This window comes from Cervus canadensis, chromosome 30 (genome assembly GCF_019320065.1).
Source record: "Cervus canadensis isolate Bull #8, Minnesota chromosome 30, ASM1932006v1, whole genome shotgun sequence".
Taxonomy (NCBI): domain Eukaryota; kingdom Metazoa; phylum Chordata; class Mammalia; order Artiodactyla; family Cervidae; genus Cervus; species Cervus canadensis.
In genome coordinates this window covers 30,823,999-30,848,397 of record NC_057415.1, presented here as the reverse complement: position 1 = coordinate 30,848,397, position 24,399 = coordinate 30,823,999, and the positions used below count along the sequence as shown (strand labels likewise).

Sequence of the window (24,399 nt, the reverse complement as noted above, 5' to 3'; positions counted from 1 at the left end):
GTAACAGTGGAGTAGTAAGTCAGCCCTTAGCTTGTTTATTCTGTGATTTCATACCTCTCAGTCCTTATTCTACTTTTCACAAAATTGTCAATCAAGAGCTTATAATTCCAAATGGCAGTTGGCCAGCAAATTGGTACAATTCAAGAATGAACTGCTCAACATCTCATTAGCAGTTTGTTGGGAATTGTCTTTTCTGCTCAGAACATTGCTTCCGTGCTAGGATCAGTGAAGGCGCAGAAACAGGATTCCCTAGAGTCTGCTTGGAAGGTTCTGTTCACAGCTAGACCCTGGAATAGTTCCTCCTTTATATCGTTTCTTGAAAGTCAAAGATGCCTCCATAGTCATAAAACATCTGGCCATTTTTCCTCATTCTTTTTTTAGCTCTTGCACATATTAGGCAACATTTTAAGTTTTAATCATGATGAAGATATAGGTGTTTTTTTTTTTCCCAAAAATTTTAAGTAAGTATGTTAAAGTCTAAAGATGTGGTTTTGTACCCTGCCTTTTTCACTTAAACTTGCTATTACTCTTTACTCATCCTGCTTCCGCCTTTAGTGAGGAGAAGTGCTGGGTGAGCCAGGGACACAGGAGATTTTGGTAAAGAACCATTTTTATTAGCATGGCATGTTCTCTGTAATATTTTGTGTGTTATGATATGGGTCAAATCTTAACATAAAATTTTTTAATTGTTTCAAAGACTTGTCTCAGGCATCCCAACTGTGAGTCAGCCCATAAAAACAAAGAAGGAGTATTTGACCGGATGAAAGTGGCATTGGATAAGGTCATTGAAATTGTGACCGAATGCAAACCAAATGGAGAGAATGACATTTCATCTATCAGTATTTTTACTGGGATTAAGGAATTCAAGGTAAGAATACAGAGTATATTTTGGTTTTTTCTTGCCATTTCAAAGAAATATCATTGTAAATAATACTCATAGTTTTGTATGATATTTTAGAATATAGATGCTTCACAAAGCCAGATATTTGTCTTTAAAACAATGCTATAGTATATAAGGAAGTTCCTTGTTGGCTCAGATGGTAAAGAATCTGCCTGCAATACAAGAGACCCAGGTTTGATCCCTTGGTTGGGAAGATTACCTGGAGAAGGGAATGGCCACCCACTCCAGTATTCTTGCCTGGAGAATTCCATGGATAGAGGAGCCTGGCGAGCTACAGTCCATGGGGTCACAAAGAGTCAGACACGACTTGAGTTACTAACACACTTACAGGACATAAACTTAATATTCAGTAACATAAGGCTTAGTGCATTTGTACAGAGAATACCAGTGTAGGGTTATGGTAGTTACTCTGGCCGTGTTTGGCTATATGGTTTAGCTGTGGCCTCCTGTCCTCTGTTCAGAAACGCTTTCCCTTCGCAGTCTGTAGAGCAGTACTGTATAGCAGTACCGTGCCATCCACATCTGATGACAGACAGGAAATCATTTCTGCTGGAATTCCTGCTCTTCCCTGTGCTACGGAATTGATACTTTGAGACTGTAGTGATAGCAGTAGTATTAACTATAATAGTATAAATTATATTATACAATATATAAATATATTTATTTTTATTTATAATATTTATATATTTATAATACATAATGTATATAATACATAATACATAATATAATATATATATATGTATATAATATATATATATGTATATATAATATGTATAATACATAATATAAAATAGTATAATAGTGTATATTAAATATAATAGTATAATTAAAAATTTTAAATGAACAATAATACATACTAACATTTATCAAGCACTTACTCTGTGCCCATCCTAAATGCCTTAAATATGTGTGTGTGTACATCACACAAGAATGTTATTATTATGGCATTATAATGTTGAGGAGACCGAGAAACAGAAATTAAGTAACTTGCCAACGAGAAAGTGCCAGAGTTAGGATTTGAAAGTCGGCAGCCTGACCCCAGAATCCCCACCGCTTTAGGGCAGAACTCATTTAGGTCAGAGAGTTGGTGACAAGCACTTTTTGGTAGGACCAGCGCCTAGTCAGGAAAACCCTCGGAAGTCATCTAACAGGCTCGTGTTATTTAATGGATGGGAAAACTTGGACCCTGAGAAGCTGTCTAATATGCTAAGGGTTACCTGCGTCTCCGGCAGCCAGCACTACGCAGGAATGGTATTCTTTCCATCTTACTGGCACTTGGACTTTTTTTTTTTTTTTGGCTGAGCCACACAATGTGTGGGATATTAGTTCCCTGAAAGTAAAGTTGCTCAGTCGTGTCCAACTCTTTGCAACCCCATGGACTGTTGCCTACCAGGCTTCTCCGTCCATGGGATTTTCCAGGCAAGTGTACTGGAGTGGGTTGCCATTTCCTTCTCTAGTTCCCTGACCAGGGATCAAAACTGTATCCCACTGGAAGCAGAGTTTTAACCGCTGGACCACCAGGGAAATCTTGCACTTTGACTTTTAATTGTGTAACGGTCTACATAGGAATGTGGGGTGAAAGAGAAAAATGGAACACTTGTTCTCAATATTTTGTCACTTGTTCTCTAAACTTCCCTTTTAGGTGAATATTATCGTACCCATGTTTTTGAGGAGTAAAGCTAATATGTGATAGAACCCTTGTTTAGAACCAGGGCTCTGATCCCAGAGTCCATGACCTTTGGCTTTACACCTAAGGCTTTGTTTACATGCTGTCCATCTTACCCCATATCTCTTCCTGAGAGGAAGGAAGCTACAGGGACCAGCCATTCTTCCAGAGTCTTTATTACTGAAAGGAATCTTAGGGATTATTTTTCTAATCCCCTGTTTTTGTTCAGGCTGAAAGGAGAGAGGTCAAAGGACCATTAGGGAAACCAGTCTGTGTAAAGCCAGGTCTCTGGCCGCCTGGCACTGCATTTCTGGTTCCGGGTTTAACTAGACCAGTGCGGTCCCTGTGGCTGCTCTCGACCTTTCGCCAGCAGGCATTCTGCTCAGAGAGCTGTTTTGAATACACTCAGTCTCACTGTTGGTGGTGATCTTCTTTGCATCTGTAGATACTTTGCATCTGTAGATACTTTGAATATATGGACAGATCTTATGAAAACTTGCAAATGAATAGCTTTCATAAAAATGCTACTAAGTTGCTATTTAAAAAGCCATGTATAAATTCTCTTTAAAGGGAAAATAAAAAGCCTTAAATTAAATGGTTTGTGGGCTGATTTTTATGTTGCAATTATCTTTAAATCCTCAAATTCTCAGGCTTTCCTTGTCAGTTCTGTACTTCACTTTTATCTGTATTCTTTCCTGGCTTAAAAAAACCAATCCTGTCTCCATAGGACAGAGTGATTACTGGAGATAACTTGGGCCGAGAGAAGAGGAAGCTATTACTTCCCTGTAGCCTCTCGACCTTCCCAAATCTTGGTATTTGCATGGGTCCTGTTAAAATGGGCCTTATAATAAGGATCAATTTGAAATAATAGTTGTGAGAAGACCTTGAAGTGTGAAGCAAGTGTAAGTTATCTTTATCTGCACAAGAATTTTGCCCATGATCCTGATCATCGCCACTCAGTGCCTCTTAGCCCAGGTTGTTTCTATGGGATGTTTCAAGGGCTAGAGGTTGAAGGGCTAAGGTTGAAGTGGCATAGCACATCTCCGACAGCTGAGAGAGAGAAGGTTGCCCTTGTGGGCCTGTGTTCATCACACATTCAGGGAACTCCAAGCACAGGATGGCTGAAGTGAAAGGAGGTTTAGAAACTCAGAAAGGTGAGAGCGACTGTTGGAAAGACATAAAGATAAGACCCTGGAAGGGTTTGTGCTAGGCAGTACAAGTTTGGGCTTGGTTTTATAGGTGGTGAGGAACCAATTAGAGGGAGGTGGCAATATCTGAAGGTACACATTTTAGGAAGATTATCCAGGCCCTCTGGTAGAGGCTGTTTTGGTCAGGCAGGTCTGATGGGGACATGAAACAAAATGTAGGGAGACCAGTTTCACTGAATTAATGAAGGAAAAATTGATGCCTTTCCCCGCCCTTTCTGTACCCCACACCCTCCACACCCTTCCCCCTGGGCTCAACGCATACTCGTTTTTGGCTGTCACATCCTCCAGGACTTTGCCTTGGCATTTTCTCAGATGAAAAATCCTTTATCTGGAGGTTGGTTCGTTTTCCCTACCGGCTGCTACATGATCATGCTCTTTCACTGATCGTGGAGAAATGCTTTGCTGACAGCTGTCGGAATGAAGCTCTGCACAGCCACTGTTGGCTCTTGAGCAGCATGGGCCCCCTGGGTTTGTGGAGAATCAAGTCCTCCTTGGAGGTTGTATTTCTCCGGAGCTTTCAGACAGGGAAAGAAATTGCTAGCTGCTTCTCGGGCCCTGGGAGAGAGCGCAGCACATCTGGTTAGGTGAGATGTTGACTCCTGTGGGTGTATATCCTTTGTGTTCTCAGGCGAATATTGAAACTCTTCGGGAGAACCTTTATTTTCAGTCCAAAGAGACTCTCTCAGTGATGCTGGAAGCCCTCTTGGAGCGCACGGAGGACTTCACTGATTGTGCCTACACCAGCCACGAGCACAGGGAACGCATCCTGGAACTGTCAGCTCAGGCGAGGACGGAATTGCAGCAGTTAATTTCTGTGTGGATTCAAGCTGTAAGCACTTTGTTTCATCAAAGTAAAGCCTCTGTGACCGCTTTGCCCGAGAGGTCTGAGAGTTATGCAGGTTACCGTAATCATCAGGGGTGTGAATGTGATCCAGAAAGGGACAAGGGTACCTCAACCCTTTTCTGCCTCCTGCTTGACCAGAGTATCCTTGACATCTCTCAGCCTGTGTTTCTCACCCTCACCAGTCTGGATTCTGAGTCACCATCACTAGTTCACCCTGTTGTCCCCTCTTGTCCACCAAAATCACCTCTGGAAAATCCCTCCCAAAGTGCTTCTTCAGAGTAAAGATCAGAGTAGTTGGCCCCTACCTAGAGGTTCTAGGGACCTGAGTCTTACTGCCGGATCCTTTCAGATGTGCACAGTTCTTAATTCTGAGGACACCTGATTAACAGACACAAGGATTTGGAAAACTCATTGAGGTTCAGATGCAGTGAAGACAAGGGTAGATCCAGCTGGCAGGCGAAAGATTTTTCACCCTCGCACAGATTCCTGGTCTCAGATTGGTGGGCAGCCACTTAAAAAGCTGTAATAGGTTGCTGATGTGCTTTAAACATGGAAGTTATGTGGGCAACAGTGGCAAAGGCCGACAGAGTGGTGTAATACAAGGAAGTATGCATCCAGCCTCTTACAGAGGGTGGGTTACAGATGTGAAAGATAGCGCCCTGACACATGTCTCTGGCACCATTTATTTATTGCCTAAACCTAGGCTATGTCAAGAATGCATTTAACATGATTTACAGCATACAAATCTGGAAATCATGGACATAAGCTTAGGCAGTAAAGATGAAGAGAGAAGGTGCCTGAGGACCCAGCAGTCTGCTTCCTTGTGAAGAAATGGGTTTATGAATGAAGAGTAGGATAAATCAGTGATTTCCCTCAGGATTTCTTGGCATCACAACATTGCAAATGCTCACATTAACAAGGAAACTTAACTCAGGTAGAATGATGTCAGGGATAAAAGCAGTATTTTGTGTTCAGCTTGACTTGAATTATCTATGTGGTATCTAATCTGAAGTGGAGATTGCTTCAGAGTTAAATTTTAAGCCCAACATGCAACATAGAGAGTTTCTGTGAGGAAACACTCTTTGCAGTGGGAGTCCAGTTCTATCAGTACTGAAATTTGCAGGTATCACCTTTCACATGCTTCACAGCACTTGGATCTCTGATTCTGCATATCAGATGTATTGTTCATTCATTTACCCTTTTCAGCAGTTATTGCTCAGTGCCTTTTATATTCCAGGCATCAGAAATCTAAAGATGAATTAAATAAAATCTTTGACTGCAAGAATTTTGCAATGTAGAAAAATGTGAGTATGTGAGGAAATGCTGAAAATGTGAGGTACGAGACAAGTCCAAAAAACTTTGTCCCAAGAGAAGGGACAGATCATATGTTGAGAGTGTTTGGAGAAGGGTGAGTTTACATTTAGCAAGAGGAATCTAGAAGCTTCATGAAGAGATTGACATTTAGCTGGGGTTTATTCATGTAAAGAATTGAATACCTGCTACCTTGCATTTGCTATGCCAGGTATAATGCACTATCGGTGAACAAAATATGTGTAATCCCAGCCTTCACAGAGCTTATCAAAGCCTAGTGAGCAAAATAAACTTTAAACAAAAAAATAAAATAAAAGCTATATATGTAGTTGCAAATTAAGATGATTACTTTGAGAAAAGGTTAGAGAGGGTAAGAAGAGGGTCTATTCTAGATTGTGTTATCAAAGGCCTTTCTGAGAAATAGAAATTTCTGTAAGGATTTGAAGATTGAATAGGGTTTTAATTTTTGATGAGGTTAAGAATGAAGAGATGAGCATTCAATGCAGAAGATAAAACAGATTAGTTTTATTCATGATAAATTTATTAAAGAAAAATAGATTTTAAAAATTCCCCTATTTAAAAGTTAGAGTTGAAAAATGTAACTAAATATTCTCTTTGCCACTTTAACATAAACAGGTGAATTTTTAAAATATACTTTTCATATAGTTCACAGAATGATATTAAAATTTTATTGTTATTTGTAGTTAGAGTACAATTGGAATTGCTAGATGAAAAAGATAACTCTTCACATGTACTCTTAAATTTTTTTAGCAAAGCAGGAAAACAAAAAGCATCACTGAAGAACTGGAACTCACTATATTGAAAATCAGTCACAGTCTCAATGAACTTAAGAAAGAGGTGAGTATAGTTGGAGCTCTAGCCTCTTTTAGTTCTTTGCAAGTTATCATGTTGTACGGTATATACAAAATGCCTTAGAATTAGTATGTTCCTGTGCCCAGAGAATGTTATTTAAAAGTTTTTCTTTGCTCTAGTTATTTTGAAGCGATTGTTTTATTGGTGCCATCATCCTCAAAAATTGTACACAAATGTTTATAACAACCCCAAACTGGAAACCATCTAAATTCCCATCAACAAGGAAATTTATAAATGAATTTTGGTGTAACTATGTAGCTATGCCAAATACTATTCAGCAGTGAAGGAACACTATTGATATGAGTAATAATATGGATGAATTGCTTAAATGTAACGCTGAGTGAAAGAAGTCAGACACAAAGTGTGTGTGTGTGTGTGTGTGTGTGTGTGTGTGTGTGTGTGTGTGTGTGTGTGTGTGTGTGTGTGTGAGATTCTATTTAGAAAAAAATTTTTTAAAAGGCCAGATCCATTTACAGTGACAGAAACCAGATCAGTGACTGCCTGGGGTCATATGTAGAGGGAATATTTACTACAGAGGGGCTTGGGAGAATTTTTGGGGGTAATGGAAATGTCATAAATATTGATTATGGTGGTAGTTACTTGGGTGTAAATATCAAAACTCATCAAACTGTACCCTTGGTACATTTTGTTATATGTAAATTGTACCTTAATAAAGTTGATTTTTAAAAATATTGTTTTGATTAAGAAGATATCCCTGTTCCCTGAATGAAAACTTAATCGTTTAATGGTTACTTTTAGGTAACTGAAAGTCACCTTAAGTCAGGAATTTGTGAGCTACAGCCAGGCTGTTTTTATAAATGAAGTTTTGAGGGACATAGTTCTGCCCATTTGAGTTGGGTAGTTGTGACTGGGTGGCCTCTAAAGTCTAATTATTTACTCTCTGGCCCTCTACAGAAAATGTTCACCAATCCCTGCTTTAGGTCATAAGACACAATCTCAGTTAAAAATGAGAATCTTCATTCCAATATATTCATCAGTATTTTGATTCATTCAGTTGTATGACTTCCCTTCTGTTCCCCACTCCTCTGTCCCGCACCCCCAGGGCTTCTGGGGGAGGTGTGATCTCTTGTCTCTTTCAGGCCCTTCATCCCCTATTATCTAGCTTCTGTTCCAGATCTTTGCCAGGCGCTGGCACTGGGAGAGAAGGGAGGATGTAGAGAGGCAGAAAGTTCTCAGTGACCAGTGCCCTTGTGAGCTGCCCTGGGCTCAGAAGGTGTTTAAAGCTGACTTTCTCTGTCATGAATCCCCGAGTGTGCTCTTGAGAGGCCCTGCTGCTGCCTCCCCCGACCAGCCCCTGACTTTGTAACCCCCCTGCCCCCTTGTTCCCCTGCTGTGTGTGTGCCTGGAGGGAAACTCGCTGTGAGGGAGCCAGTGCTCCAAACAGATATTCCTTGCAAAAATGTTCCTTCTCAGTTACCTCTAATTTGATAGTTTTTAAGAGAGTCAAGGGCTCAAAAGAAGGGAGTTGGTTTGGCGGAGTTTCATATATAAATTATATGGTGATGTTTCATTGACTTCTGTTGAAGCATTCATTTTAACATCCTGTTAAACATAGAAGGATATGGTCTTCTGTGGTTTAAAACAAGCCTACTCATTTTTTTCCAGCCTATTCAACTAAACTGTTGTTAAGACTGTGACTATCAGTAGAGTGTAAAACTTTTTGGTGATAGACCAAGTGGCGTTCTATAAACTTCATTTTCCTTACTTCCAAAATGGGTATAAGGATTAGGGAAATAATGTCTATAAATGTGTATAATATCTGCTTTCAGTACAGAGCTTGCACAGAGCAGGAACTTCATGTTTATTCACCTTTCTTCCCTTGGGGTTTGTAAGTTGTCTCTAGAATCATTTATAAGGTTTGCGTGACCTTGAACAAGTCACTCAGTCTTTAGGGACGTGTTTCATAGTCTGTAAGATAAAGGGTTGGCAGTAGCTATTTTCTAGGGCCCTGATGGTTAAACAAAATCTTTTGAATTCTTACGTGTGTTTAATTTCCAAAGGAAAATGCATTTTAATGTCTTTGTTTCTGACTGTAATTATTCTCACTTGAGTTCATGAGTGCGGACTACCCTATTGTTAATTTTGTACAGAGCCCTGTAATCTGAATTGACATTGGATTACTTCCAGGAAAAAAAGAATCACTTTGTACAAATAGGCTTAATTAAAAATCAGATTAAAAATGATCTGTTTCTAGTGAGCCCAAAATAACCTGTCATAACTTTTTTTTTTTTAAGACAAAATGAGAAGAAAAGATTTTGGAGTTGATTGTACACAGAAATATTCAGTGAGAGTGAACCATGTTTAAAATCCATTCCACCTAAAGTTAAATAAAGCCTTGAGGTTTTCATTATTATTTTATCCCTCATTTCTCCTATGACCCAAGAGTTAGAGCATAAAGTTCTGGATGGCAATATAGATAAACTGTGAGCTCCCTGAGGGAAGATGTTGCGTCTTACTTGTCACGTACGTCCGGCCTTTAGGCTAGTGCCTGTCCTGACGTAGGTGTTTAATAAAATTGGTTGAATACATATTTGACTGTATCTCACAATATTACTTTCCCAAATATCTGTTTAAAAACACATTAATGATCATGAACTGCCATTTGATTTTCCTCTTAATGTACAGAATACCATTCTGTTCATAGTATTCTGTTTTCACTAACTTTAAAAGTAGCAGAAGCATGGTTGAGGTAAGAGAGAAGCCATGTGGGAAAGAGCTGGTTGATAATAGGATGAAAAGAGGTCCAGGCTACTCTGCTGGGGGGACCAGTTCATCTTCTGCAGACAGGATTACTGCCAGCACCAGGGGACTCAAAGAGTCGGTCTCCTTCCTGCCCTTGGGAGAAGTTGCAAGCTCCCAGGGCTTTGCAGTTCTACTGTTCCCACAGGAAACGTTATACTTTTCCCCTCAGCAGATCAGGTGGGAGTGATCTGAGGTTGCTGCTCTTTAGTTTTTAAAGTACTCCTGAGGTTTTTCATCACAAAACCTTGTTGTTTGTTGTCTTTGTTTCACCCCCCACATCTGCAGCTTCATAGTACAGCAGCTCAGCTGGCAGCAGATCTGTTAAAATACCATGCTGATCATGTGGTTCTAAAAGCATTAAAACTTACTGGAGTAGAAGGAAATTTAGAAGGTTTGGCTGAATATGCCTGCAAACTCTCTGAACAGAAAGAGCGGCTTGTTGAGGTGAGTAATAGGTTGCTTGTTAAAGAAACGTTAGTTTAATGAAAGTTGTGCTGTCGTCAGGGAATATTAACACAAACACAGTTTTTGGCTTACACATAAGAGCATTTTCTCTCTTGCCTTTGGAATTTTAAAAATATCGTATTTTTCTGTTTTGCTCTTACAAGTTTGGCCTGTAAAAACAATAAAAAGTGCTAGAACCCACAAGGGCACTTCTTTTTTAAAAAAAATTTTATTGGAAGATAATTGCTTTATAGTATTGCACAAATGCACTTAATCTTCTTCCTTATTCCATCAGAGAGGTTAAATCTTGGAGTAGAGCAGTGGAGATATATTATATGACCTTGTTTGTATTTGAATCTTTTTGAGTCTCAAGAGAAAAAAGACACATTCAAATTAGGTTAATTTTAAGAGGGTTTAATAAAGGAGCTGTTTACAGTTGCATGGGTGGGGTGTGGGGGAACCCTGAGAGTACAGGAACTGGGGTTAGTGCTAGCAGAGCTGATTCTGCTCTTAGGACCAAACTAACACGGGGAGTGAGTGGTTTTGGAAATTGGAAGGACATGGAGTCCTTCAAGAACCTGGAGAAGTTGTGGTTTTAGGACTAAACACAGAGACAGCTCCAGGCAACCTCCAGGGAAAGAGCGTGAGAATAAAGACCCTTACCCTCCTCATTCCTGCTGTTCTGTTGCTGGAGCTTCCACAGCCAAACACAGCTGTGGACCCCACAGGTCAGTCTCCAAGGAAGGAAGAAGAATGGACATGGAAGGACAAAGAAAACATTCGATACAGTATTTGTTCTCTGAATCTCTCCTGCCCAAATCTTTGTTATGTGTTATTGGTGCTTTACTTGCCCCTTTTGTTATAATTCCAATTATTGATTGATACTGTAAGACTTCTCCTACTGAGAATGTCAGATATCTGCTAGTAAAGAAAATGTATATTAGCCCATGTACATGTGAAGAACATATACAAACACACACACACATACATATATGTATGAAGTATGTGCTAGCCAACGTGTACATTAGTGCACAGATATGAACCACCTAGCTGTCTTCACGTTATCTGTTAATATTACCCTGCTCACTGAATCTCACATACTAATGATTAAAAGGAACTTTCAGATGAATTAAACTAGCTTCTTCTCCTTTATTTGTTAACATCTGAAGACAACTAGGGAGCATTCTTTTTATTTATTTATTTTTTATTGAAGGATAATTGCTTTATTATAATGTGTTGGTTTCTGGTGTACATCAACATGAGTCAGCCATAGGTATTCCCCTTCCTTCTGAACCTCCGTCCCACCTCCCATTCCATCCTACCCCTCTAAGTTGCCACAGAGTACCAGTTTGAGTTACTAGAGAGCATTCTTAAAATCACTGTAAATACATCTCCTTTTAAAAATAGATTTGATGCTGTTTTGTTTATAAACCAAGTATTATGACCATAGGCAAATTTGCTAATTGTAGGAATCCTGCAGCAAGTCTTTTTAAAACGTGAAAAAAAATTTTTTTCCTAATTTTCTGTTTTAAGCCTCAAGATTATTTTTTTCCAGAGTTCAAAATGGATGCATTTTGTTTTCTATGAATTATATCACAAAAAAGTAGATTTTAAAATTTTTGGATACTGACACAAATATTCTAAGAACTAGAAACACAGGCTACTACTATCAGTAAGGGGTTCAGATAGAAAAAAGTTCTAAATTGCTTTATTGCAAAGTCCTAGGTCTTCACATAGTAGCCAGAAACACTGATGCAGTCTCTCAATGTTGGTTACTACTACTAGTTAAACTTTTCATGCTTTTTCACTTAGGTAGAATGTTTTCCAAAGAGGCTCCTCAAACCTCACAAATAGGCTTTTATAGGGCAGCCCCATCTTTCTTCTGGAAGAACTGGAACATGCTGTAAAGCTTGCCAAGTTGTGTCCAGCTCTTTGCAACCTCATGGACTGCAGCACACCAGGCTTTCCTGTCCTCCACTACCTCCTGGAGTTTGCTCAAACTCGTGTCCATTGAGTTGGTGACGTCATCCAGCCATCTCATTCTCTGTCTCTTTTAGATAAAGCTCATAAGCGTTAAATGCACTGGACTCTGGGGTGATTTTATGGGTGGAAATCATATTGTTTATTCCAAACAACCTGCCTTTATTTCCCCCTGTGCCATTCCTTTGTTTTTGTTGTTCTCTTAAGTTTTGCCAGGAATTTTATGGCTCTAACTTTGAAGCAGTTTGTAGTGCTTGACATCAGTAGTGGGTCGGGGTAATGTATAGTCATGTTTCTCATCTTGTGTATAACCTTGTTATAGTCCTTCTGAATTCTGGTGTGGAATAAAATTGACTTTTTTCTTAAAGAAGGGAATTTACTTCTATAGTGAACTTCAAGGATGGAATCATGCCCTTTTATTAGAATTGGATTAACAACCACTGGGCACCACAGTTAGAAGACTGCTGTAGTTCACACATAAACTTAGTAAATCATAGAAAATAGACTGAAATTGAGCAAAATGCCAAGTTGCTGGATCTGCACGAGGGACAGAATTAGATTTCTTCCATTAGTGTTGCTCTGTCTCCAAGGTGAGAATGATATGGTGAGAATGAGAAGGATTTTTAAAATGTGTTGTATAACTCTAATTAAACTGCTCATGTATTAATGAGTGACTTATTCAGAACAGGTGAGGTGGGATAAATGATGGAAAAAGAAAGACATTCTTTGAAAGGAAAATCATCTATAGTATTGACTATACTCTTGAGAGTCCCTTAGACAGCAAGGAGCTCAAACCAGTCAATCCTAAAGGAAATCAACCTTGAATATTCACTGGAAGGACTGATGCTAAAGCTGAAGCTCCAATCCTTTGGCCACCTGATGCGAAGAGCCAACTTATTGGAAAAGACCCTGATGCTGGGAAAGGTTGAAGGCAGGAGGAGAAGGGGACGACAGAGGATGAGATCTGTTTTGGATAGCATCACTGACTCAATGGACATGAGTTTGAGCGGACTCTGGGAGACGGTGAAGGACAGAGAAGCCTGGCATGCTGCAGTCCATGGGGCCACAAGGAGTCAGATACAACTGAGCGACTGAACAACAACAACAAATATATGATTTCTTGATTCCTTCTGCATATGGTTGTAATCAAATTCCACTTTGCCTATTTCACATACAAAATGATCCTGGTAATTGGACTGGGAAGAGAATTTCATTTGGCTTTGACAGGTTGAAGTAATTTTCAACATGGTTTTGAGATAGTGGTTTTGCTTAGCTAATACATGTTTTTCAATATTGTCAATTGAGACAGAAACCCCAAACATTAGAAAACTGCATACTGGCTATTTTGTGCCAGGAAGGCACTTTGACTTTAGTGTACAATGTTAAGATCATGAATTTTGCTAAGTACAATTGCAAACACATGTTCTATTGCAAGGCAGGCAATGAAGAGCAAATTAAAGAATAAATAATACAAATGGATTTCACTAAGAAAAACTGAATAACACCAAGGGTGTTTTTAAAAATTACAAAATTGTGCAACTACCGTAACTAGTTTTTGCATTGCTTAATATATTAATGAGTCATATTGGTTGTGCTATTTCTTTCTACAATAATTGAGATTAAATCAGGGAAGCTTGTAATTTACAAATTCAGTCTTCTTTTTGTTAGTGAAGGCATTTTAAATGCATGAGGAACTAATTTTAGGATGATTGAAATTTTAATTTAATTATTAAAAGTGGTCTTTTCTGAGATTTTATTTTGGTCAGATCAGAATACTGCAGATTTTAAATGAAGACTGGGGTAGACCAGTCCAGACTGGTTTAGACCAGAATACACTGATTCAGACTGGATCAGATTGGTCTAGACCAGCATAGACTGGTCTAAACTGGAATACACCAGTTCAGACAGAAATAGACTGGATCAGGTCAGTTCAGACTGTTAAGCCTCAAGATTTTCAATAATTTTTGCTGATACAGACTCTTTATTCATTATATCAGTCTGCCTAATCCAGAGTTCTTTCCCGTAAAAGGTGCGCTAATTGACAGAAGTTTTGTTTGTTATCAGAAAGAATGTGTATCTTGTAACTGACATAGTTTAGCTGAGAGATCTTGGGTTAGTCCTTCTCTGAACCACATTTCTTCACACATAAAGTATGTGGGCACGACAAAATCTTTCAGGGTTCCTCCTGGTTCTTTTTTTCTTGGCCGTGCCGTGTGGCATGTGGTATGTTAGTGTCCTCACCAGAGATTGAACCTGTGCCCTCTGCATTGGTGGCATGGAGTGTTAACCACTGGGCCACCAGGGAAGTCTCAGGATTTCTCCTGGCTCTTATATTTTGTGACCACCTTGCAGTGTTCAGGTGGGAAGTAGAAACAATAGTTTATATGTTCAACCTTTATTTGTTCCAGTTTTGCTCCTAGAGAGTCTGTTTGGAACCAGTATAGTCTAATAATCTTCTCATTAATGTACAAATTTATTTTTTAGGTTTTAATGTTTTATTTTCTTATAATTTTATTTGTATTTATGTATTTTGGCTGTTCTGGGTTTTCATTGCTGCACGTGAGCTTTTCTCTAGTTGTGGTGTGCAAGCTTTTCATTTCCGTGGCTTCTCTTACTGCAGAGCCAGGCTCTAGGGCGCATGGACTTCGGTAATTACAGTACGTGGGCTCAGTAGTTGTGGCTCCCGGGTTCTAGAGCACAGGCCCAATGTTTCTGGTGCACAGGCTTAGTTGCTCCGCAGCATGCAGGATCTTCCCGGATCAGGGATCAAACCCGTGTCTCCTGCATTGGCAGATGGATTTGTTACCACTGAGCCACCAGGGAAAATTAATTTTCTTTATTAACTATAAAATGATGCTATGTATTGTGAAGAAGGAGAAAGCTGAACTATAAAAATGTTTTCTTGTAGACCTGTCGATTGTTGAGACATGTATCTGGGACAGAACCTCTTGAAATAACCTGTCTACATGCAGAGGAGACATTTCAGGTGACTGGCCAGCAGGTATGATGAACAGCAGATCGTTCCTTCTATATTATGTTTTATCTGAGTGTCATAGCAAATTGTGCACAAGGAAGACACACACAGTTCTGTACAGCTACAGGCCAAATCTACTGAGAGAAATGAAGGTAATGGAATTTGTGTTGATAATGTGTCAGAACATTCCACTGGATTATCTGGTCATCTGCCAAACTAGAGATTGGCTCATTTAACTGATGCTGTAGATTGTACCTATTTAAATGAAAAGCTGTTTACAGTGTAGGTTGTTATGACATGTTTGCAAACTTAAGTTATCATTATGTAACAAGCCATAAAAATACTCACGTTTCGACCCAACTATTCCTAAAGACATAAGGAGATTAAAGAAAAGTAAAAACATTTGTTACATTGCTTATAATAAGATTCAAATAACAATCTTAAATTAGGCAAATAGTATAGTATATTATGACATTAGAATAATAATTATAACTAGAATTAGCAGCATCAAAAGGTGTTTTATTAAAATGTTTGGTGACAAAAGCAGGATACAAATTTGTTTATATGCTATAATTGCTACATATAAAATGTACATATATATGAAAATGACCATAGGATTGTGCAGAAATGAATATTCTACTTGTTAGGGAGAATTGTGAGTTATTTTTTTCTGAATTCTCTGTAATGGTACTGTGTTTTCATAATTTTTTAAAGCATTTTAAAGATGGATATCCCATTTTAAAATGTCTCTGTCAAGGGAAAATCTGAGGGACAGACCTCCTTTTTTAGGTCTAAGCTCTAACATACAATTTACCAAGTGTTCTTATTTCATTTATCATGACCGTCAAAAGGACTTGCTCCTTTTTTTGCATTATTGGGTGACAGATGTTGAGCCCCTGGATTGATAGTTGAGAACGGAAAAAGCATCTTAGTATGTGCTGTCTCTCAGAGCCATGCTGGATGGATGTTTGTGCTCCCCTGTAGAGGACAGTGTCAAAGGCTTGGAAGCAGAAACGATATGAGTGACCATCCACAGTGACCACCTGCTGAGCATTTTGTTAAAACCAGAGAATCTCTCTTTGTTGGGGGAGACCAAGATGTCAGATTTACTTGTCCATTTGGGAGTCACACTGCTTGCTTTGGCTGTAAATGTATTTCAGTAGAGCTGCAGTTCGGATCTCCTGTGATGTACAGCCAGCACTTGTAGTCCTCAGTCTCTACCAGCTCCATGGTTGTAATTCTCTGCTTACTGTTTCCGTGGCAGCAGGGATATTAGGAAAAGCTTATCTTCTTTCCCAGGAAGGTGATAGATAGAGGCTGTTGCCAATTTCTACAACTTGAAAGGCTTTTTCTATTCCCTTAGCCCCAGCTTTGATTCCTGGTCTTATCTATCTCTCAAAGGGGTAATTTAAGAAAATAGAGCACACCTCTAGGATAATTTATATAATTTCTGGCCATCTCTGCTTTGGCAGTGTCAGTTTTATATTTCTTCTACAGTGTCCCGTCACACCCAAGGCACAGCTGGACAGTCGGCGTACTGTACAGTGGTCCCGTTGAGAAGCCCTCACCGCTGTGTCTAGCTTCTTGTCCGCTGGCGGCCATGTACCCACCTTCCCTGAAGATGGGGACCTTGTTCTCCTCATAAAGCTGCCACCTGCTTGTCAAGCCTGTGCCTGTGGGACTGTGCCCACCCAGGAGGAGCACCTAGGTCTAATTCTCTCGCAGGCAGCCCTGACCATATCGGTTTCCTTTTTTTAACTGGAGTATAGTTGATTTACTATGTTGTGTTGGTTATTAGTGTACGGCAAAGTGGTCCAGTTTTATGTCTTTGTCTTTTTCCTATTCTTTTCCATTATATATCAGTTTCTGAAAGCTCTTCAGGGACTCCCTGGCTCCCTCAGAGTAAAGCCTATCCTACTGTGTGCATTTCTGCATCACAAAATCATTGGCAACCTTCCTTTTCCCCATGTTAGTCCAGGCACGCTGGCCTGCTTGGCTGTTGTTAGAATGTATAGAAATGTGTCACCTCAGATGCCTTGCCCAGGCTTCCTTGTGATTCCCTCACCTTTTTCACTTCTTCATGTACATGCCACCTTTGCCAGTGACCACCTAGCTTAAAATACTGGTACTACCTAATACCTTCCATCCTCCTTGCCCTTTGTTTTTATACTTATTTATCATCTTTGAAGGTATTTCATGATTTCCTTACAACTTTTTAATCATCTGTCTCCCCATATTATAATATGAGCCCCATGAGAGAGGAACATTGATCTGTTTCATTCACAACTGTTTTCGCAACACCTGGAACATGGGTACAGTGCCCATGAAGAGCCATGTATAAGTTACTTGATATCTTTGAGTCTCACTTTCTCCAGCTGTAAAATCAGAATAATGCTTACCTGAAAAGGATAATATTTTGTTTCTGTGTTGGAGGATTAATACTAAGGTATATCAAGCACAGTACCTTAAGGGTGTATCTACCATGTACTCGTAGGTATATGCATATATTACTACTACTACCATTACCATCATCATCACTGCCAGTGCTAACACCAGTTCTGTTACCATTACTGCTACTTCACTGCGACCAGCACCAGACTGACACCAACATTGCTGGTGTCATCACTGCCATCATCGCTACTGCTACCATCTCTCGACTACACCATCCCTTCTGCAGTGTACAGTATGCTTTGTAGTCTAACTCTGAATTATGCTGTGGAAATAACTTTATTTCCTTGAATATTTATTTCAAGGAATATTTATTTCCTTGAATAAAGATAATTGCTCACAGAATAAAGGCTTGTATACAATAATGCCTACTATTTATCTGTAGATAAGATTGTAAGAAACAGTTTTATTCTGCTATGTATGTCTATATTGCCCAATGTGTGGAACGTATTGACTTATATGTGGAAGTTGCTTTGTATTAATAGTTGTGTCACTGAGTTGATTTTAAGTTTGTTTTCCAGCATGATTCTGAGAGGTAAGATTTTGAAGTTTAAACCTGTGTATTCTTTCTTCAGATAATTTCTGCTGCTGAAACTTTGACATTGCATCCATCTAGTAAAATTGCTAAAGAAAATCTAGATGTATTCTGTGAAGCCTGGGAATGCCAAATTAGTGATATGTCAATACTGCTGAGAGAAATCAATGATGTGTTTGAAGGAAGACGAGGTGAGAAACTGTCCATATATTGAAATATATTCATATTTTAATGTGACTGTTAATTTTTTAATGTCAAAAACATCAGATGCCAAAAGAATAACTTTTATAACCCAACTGGATTATTTTTATAATAAAGTATTACACAAAAAATAGTAAAAATATTACTTGCCCTTCAGTGTAGTATCAAAGCAGTAAAATTTGTTGTACAACAGTATAGGGGATTCTTTTGAATTAATATTAACATTCTAGCTTTCTTACTGATATTAAGTCATTTTTATATTTCTTATAAATTGTTTTTTAGTTTTAGTGCAAAAGCTCTTCTGTAGTACAGTAATTCTCTGATATAATTCTACTAACTTCATAATGAAATGAATGTAGTTATTTGATTTTCAAATTGCTTTCCTTCCACTTGGATGGAATCTCTTTCCTTGATGACTACATAATCTTGGAATATTTCATTTGATGGGTAAGTTCACTGGTATTTCTACAACGTGTAGAATAGCACCATACAATGTACAGAGGCATCATTTTTACTCTTTATTTTAATATCAACTTGGATTTTTATTTCCCATTGTACTGTGTGTCCAGTTGTTTATGTGTTTTTATGTTTTTTTTTCCTTTTTTTTTTTTTTCCCTTTTTAATGGCTTCTGTTAGTGTCAGCATGCTTGTTTAAAATGTCATTTAAAGTCAAAATAACATCAAATTACATATTTATTTTTACTGAATATGAACATCTAAACATATATTTTTAGGATAATTATTGATTTATTTAAAAGTCAGAGAATAGTAGACTTGTAGATATAATGTGATTTGTAAAATGTAATAAATGCTTACCACACTTCTGCATTTAAAAATTGATAGCTAGTCTGAATGGCACATTATTTTGATGCTTTGATAAAGTACTTGTAGCTGAATGGGTCTTTATGGTGAGGCGAGTTTTGTATACTAAAAGGTAAATTGATTATAATAGATCCATATTTAAAGAAAATGATCATTTAACCATAAGACTTGTGTAAAAAATGAAGAGAAGATTCCCAGTCTTTCTTAAGGTTTGGGTAACCTGTCCCCCCAGATCAGGATTTTCTTAACTTCCTAAGTACTGAACAGAAATTCCTCTTTAGGTATGGAACCGCTGCCTTTGATCAATGGGACACTCATTCTTTAACTGGTAGTATCTTGCTGTTCAGAGGCATCCTTACTTATATGGGGTGAATTGAGTCAGAGTTGCTTAATTTCTTGCATTGCCTTTCCCCCACCTCCCCCCCGACTGTTATGAAGCTCATAAATATAGCTCTTCTTGCAAAGGAGTCCAACTCTGAGTTAGCTGTCACTGATGAGCTGAGCCAGTGTGACTGACTGTGATGCTCTTCCTATTCTGTATGGTTATTTCGACAAACCTGCCTGTTACCTCGTACCTGCCCCCTGCGAAGGACAGAGTGGGTCCTTCAGATTCTGGTTTCTCTTTGCTACTGTTATAACTCGTAACTATGATCGGAAAGCCTCTACTCTATTTTAGCCACTTTAGTTCTGCTCTGCAAATTTTGACTCCCCTGATTGGGAAACTAATCAGATATATTTGCAAGTATCAGTTAGCCAACCAATTAGGCAGCAAACAACATGCTAAGCAGTGAAAAAGAGCCTTTATAGTGTTTGCATATCTGAAGTCAGTCTGAGAGCTAGGTGGTTGTCCCCTTACCAAGAGACCTTTAGATTTCATAATAGGGCCTCCTGGGATTGTGTCAAGAATTCATAAATCAATCTTTGTCTTCCTGCCTCTCTGCCTTCATCCAATTCTGCCTTTAGGGAGGCCATGATCCCCCTTTATATTAGAAGGGACCAGATCAAAAAGACTCCACCTTTCCTTAGAGATGAGTGTGTATCAACATTTAGAATTTGAGATTATTTTAGACAAATAAATGTCAAATTCTTGCTTTCTCTCATAGCCTGCAGAGTCTGTCCCTTATTTAAGGAAGCTGAATTCCTTTGTTCTTTCTGAACCATCTTGAAGTTAATCTGACTAGCCTGTAGTTTATAGGGATGTACCAGGTTCCATGGCTCTGCACTTATTCTGTCACTTGGCAGACTGGATGTATGAGATGCTGTTCACTGAAATGGGGTGAATAGGAAGAGGAGCATGCTTACGGATGAATATGAACTCACATGGCGGGCGTGTGAGTTGGGAATAAGGGAGTGATCCAGCCAGACAAAAGATAATGGGGCCATGATGTTAATAGTAGAAATGAAGATAAGAGGACTGATTTAAGAAGAATTTTACAAGTAATATTGGTAGGATTTGATGAGTGTAGAGGTAAGAGACAGATTGAGGATAGCAACTGGGCTTGATCTAATCCAAATTCTGTAATACCCCAGTCCTACCACTGAGAACATGAATTTTTTTTCTGATTGATCATGCCATGTAAAGTCCCTTTCAGGACCAAAACTAATTATAAGAACTTCTAATACAGAATATTAGAGCATATCTTCAGTGAAATAATGAGGTTTTCCTGTCCTTGGGTGGTTAATTTTGTTTTGGAGATGCAGAAAAGCTCTGGATATTGAAAGTGGACCTCAATTAGGTTGTCATGAGAAATCATTTTGCATCCTCATAAGATGAGAGGGCCTTTGGAACTTAATTCTGGACTTAATTTATCTAGAGGTGTAAACTCAAAAGTAAGGATGGCAAAAATGTCATCTTGATGTAGGGAGTATTAAACATAAATTGTGAAGACAGTGCTTCAGAAACAATTTTATAAATCAAAATCTGTGCCAAATACATTTTTTTCATGTTCACAAACCAAATTACTGTCTTATTCCTCAGCCATATGTAATTACTAGACTAAATTATCAAAACTAATGTACTAACATTTGTTTATTTAATAATATTTTAAAAATTAAATGTGAGTAGTGGGAAATTTGTTTTAAGTTATATTATGTTGTTTGCAGGAGAGAAGTATGGCTACCTTTCACTCCCAAAGCCAATGGTAAGTAGAAGACCGTTGTCCACTTGAGAATATTTTTATTCAGAATTCAAATTATGCTCTTGTTGCCTGTTGCTCATCCCCGCAACCTCTAATAACTGACATTACCAAAAAAAAGTGAGGATATTAAATGTGGACTATTCAGAATTGTTATTCTGAGTAGCAGTCTAGATATAGCCCATAGTCTGATTATTTGTGTTTGGTATGGGGGTTGAAGGAATAGGTAATGGATTTTATGGTTTATAAGAAGCCATAATCTGAAGTCAAGGGTTTTTTGTTTTTAACAGCTTGGGTCTGATTCACAAGGTCATGTTGGAACCATTTTTTGCAGACTAAGAACTTTCTGAATGCTTTCTACCTTGATGAAAATAAGCCATTTTGTTTGTTTTTAGACATGTGACGTGTTTTTTTAGCTTTATCCGACTAAAACTGATGCATCTGACTGCATTATAAAATAGTGTCCACTAGATGGCAAACTTGGTTATATTATTAGGATGGTTTCTGTACCTTTTCAGGCAATTCTCTTTCAGTCTTCATTAAACACTTTAATAATAATAATTTGTAAAACTAAAAATAAAAACAATGAAAACACAACTAAATTGAAAAGAATAAAGGTGGAGTGTAAAATTCCAAATAAAATAAAACCTAAAAACCTCTAGGGTATTCTTAACTTTCTTAAATACTTTTATCAATTGCTTTATAGTCTACTAGACTAAAGAAGAAAATACGGAGGATGTAATTATACATGGAGCCAAAGAAATCATTGGTCATCTCTGCTTATTTTCTAATGAACCCAAGAGGCAGATATGTGAGAGTGTGTGTGTGTGTGTAACTTTATAGATTCCCTGAATTTATCGTCTGTCCTTTACCTCTTCCCATTTCTTTTATGGTACACAACAAATATAAACTGTGGGATAGAAAAAAAGGAAAAAGCTGCAGTTGTTCTGTTCTGCAGTTAAACTGGTGACAGAATAGCTGGTCAGAAGTAGTAAATCATGGTGATAATAAGGGAAACGAAAAATGGAGAAGTACACATATACTTCAGAGTTACCTTCTTAAGCTAAGCAGACACGTGCGTGTTTTATCATAATTTGCACTTTGTGTCCATGTGTGTGAATATATACTCTGGGAGGTGTGTGTATGTGATTTAAATAAATGGTTTCTTTAAAAAGTAAATGGCTCTCTGGTCTCCTGGCCCCTTTATCTCTACTAGCCCAGCTGTTCTGGAACTACTGCCCCAGCTAGGGGAGTTCCCACCAGATCTCAGAATACAGGGAATACCCAACTTGGGCTGCCATCTCCAGAGAACTTCTGAATATATTTTTCAAAGAAACATTGCTTTAGGTAGTGGTTTTTACAAGTAAGCAATCATCTGTGGGCCAGCCTGGTAACCAAACTGGTGTACTATGTTTTCTTCTGCCCCAGAGGAAATATACTCTTGAGTTTTAAATAGCTTACATAGACACTAACTTGCTGTTTCAAAGCTAGGGGCCATAAAAACATGCTGGTTCAAATAGTAAATCCTAAATTCTAAGTATAATTACCTATATAACCTGGAATATAGGATTAGGAATCTGGATGTAAGTGAAACCAGGAGGCTGAAATTTATCCCTCAAAAGGGCAAACTGGTTAAAGGAAATGAATTCCAGTGTCCTAACATTTGGAAGATATTGAAAGCTGCATGTAGCAGTTAATTTTATTACATCATTTCTTAAGAATAATTTAGTGGAGGGGCCAGGGAGGTTTGGGTGTGTAGTAATTGGTCTGTGGGAAGACTGCGGAAGTCTTTAAGAATGTGAAACACAGGTGCTTTCCATAGCCCCAGATTTCTAACTACCTACCTGTTCAAAGGTGAACCCACATATCCAGATATTTGTCATTACAGTGGACCCATGAACGACATGGGTTTGAAGTTTGAGGTCCACTTATTAGTGAATTTTTTCAATCATACGTACTACAGTGCTACACCATCTGAGGTTGGTTGAATCCACAGATGCAAAACCATATATGGAGGAGCTATGGATATGGAGGGTGGACTCTTTTAAGTTATACAGAGGTTTTTGGCTAAGGTGAGGGTCAGTGCCCTTAATCCCCACATTGTTCAGTTCAGTTGTTCAGTCGTGTCCAGCTCTTTGCGACCTCATGAACCGCAGCATGCCAGGCCTCCTTGTCCATCACCAATTCCCGGAGTTCACCCAAACCCATGTCCATCGAGTTGATGATGCCATCCAACCATCTCATCCTCTGTCGTCCCCTTCTCCTCCTGCCCTCAGTCTTTCCCAGCATCAGGGTCTTTTCCAATGAGTCAGCTCTTTGCATCAGGTGGCCAAAGTATTGGAGTTTCAGCTTCGACATTAGTCCTTCCAATGAACATCCAGGACTGACCTCCTTTAAGGGACTCTCAAGAGTCTTCCAAGGGTCAGCCATAATTGTTTTTACTTAAACAGTTTAATATAGTTTAAGTATGTACTGAAAAAATTTTAATTAAAATTTTGTTAAGGTACTTTGTTATGCTTTCCGTTACTACTGCATGTCTTTACAATTATCTGTACCGATTTTTAAGATGCTCTAATCTTTTTATTGTCACAGAAGAATAGTGCAAACCTGAGATCATTAAAGGCAGACAAGCCTGACTCTGAGGTAAGATCTCTTTTGCAATAGTCTTACTTCCAGTCTTTTACATAGTTAATGATTACATTGTTGTGATTAAAATGTATGTTTTGTAGGAGCAAGCCAAGATAGCAAAGCTTGGACTCAAACTGGGTTTGCTCACTTCTGATGCCAACTGCGAGATTGAGAAGTGGGAGGATCAGGAGAATGAGGTGCTTCTATATGGACGGAACATGTCCAGTATGGCCTATTCTCTGTATTTATTTACTAGGTAAATGTAGTTACATTACCTTTTAAAATGAATTTAATGATATCTGGTATAAAGAAAAAGTGCCATGTTATGTCATTTATAGGTTAAAGTTGGTTTCAAATATAGGTAAAAAGACTATATAAGTAGTAGTTCTTATGACAGTTCAGTGAACACAGCAAGAAGACATTCATTTAACGAGGATTTAGACTTAGATGAGATCCTCTTCCAGGTTTGTGTCCCGTTCCTTCCATAGTTCTGAAATAATTTTGCTTCCTGCTTTCTCTTCATCCCACATGTCAGTGTCTCCTCCAGCCTGCATCAGTAAGTTTAAACGACATGCCTTTGAAATCTTTACACAGTGACTGCTTATACACAGATCAAAGAATAGAGCCGTGAGATCTGCCATGTCAGTCGGGTGCCACACCTCCATG

At 38.5% G+C, this 24,399-nt stretch overlaps 1 protein-coding gene across 1 annotated transcript in view; it reads left to right on the top strand.

The window, feature by feature from the left end:
• CTNNAL1 (catenin alpha like 1) overlaps window positions 1-24,399 on the top strand; it is a 53,816-nt gene that overhangs the window by 21,261 nt on the left and 8,156 nt on the right. Inside the window, exons 6-14 of the mRNA XM_043453461.1 lie at window positions 698-868; window positions 4,404-4,604; window positions 6,702-6,788; window positions 9,852-10,010; window positions 14,899-14,991; window positions 17,988-18,138; window positions 21,074-21,111; window positions 23,698-23,748; window positions 23,835-23,989. Coding sequence (XP_043309396.1) covers window positions 698-868; window positions 4,404-4,604; window positions 6,702-6,788; window positions 9,852-10,010; window positions 14,899-14,991; window positions 17,988-18,138; window positions 21,074-21,111; window positions 23,698-23,748; window positions 23,835-23,989 — 1,106 coding nt within the window. The remainder of the gene's footprint in view (window positions 1-697; window positions 869-4,403; window positions 4,605-6,701; window positions 6,789-9,851; window positions 10,011-14,898; window positions 14,992-17,987; window positions 18,139-21,073; window positions 21,112-23,697; window positions 23,749-23,834; window positions 23,990-24,399) is intronic.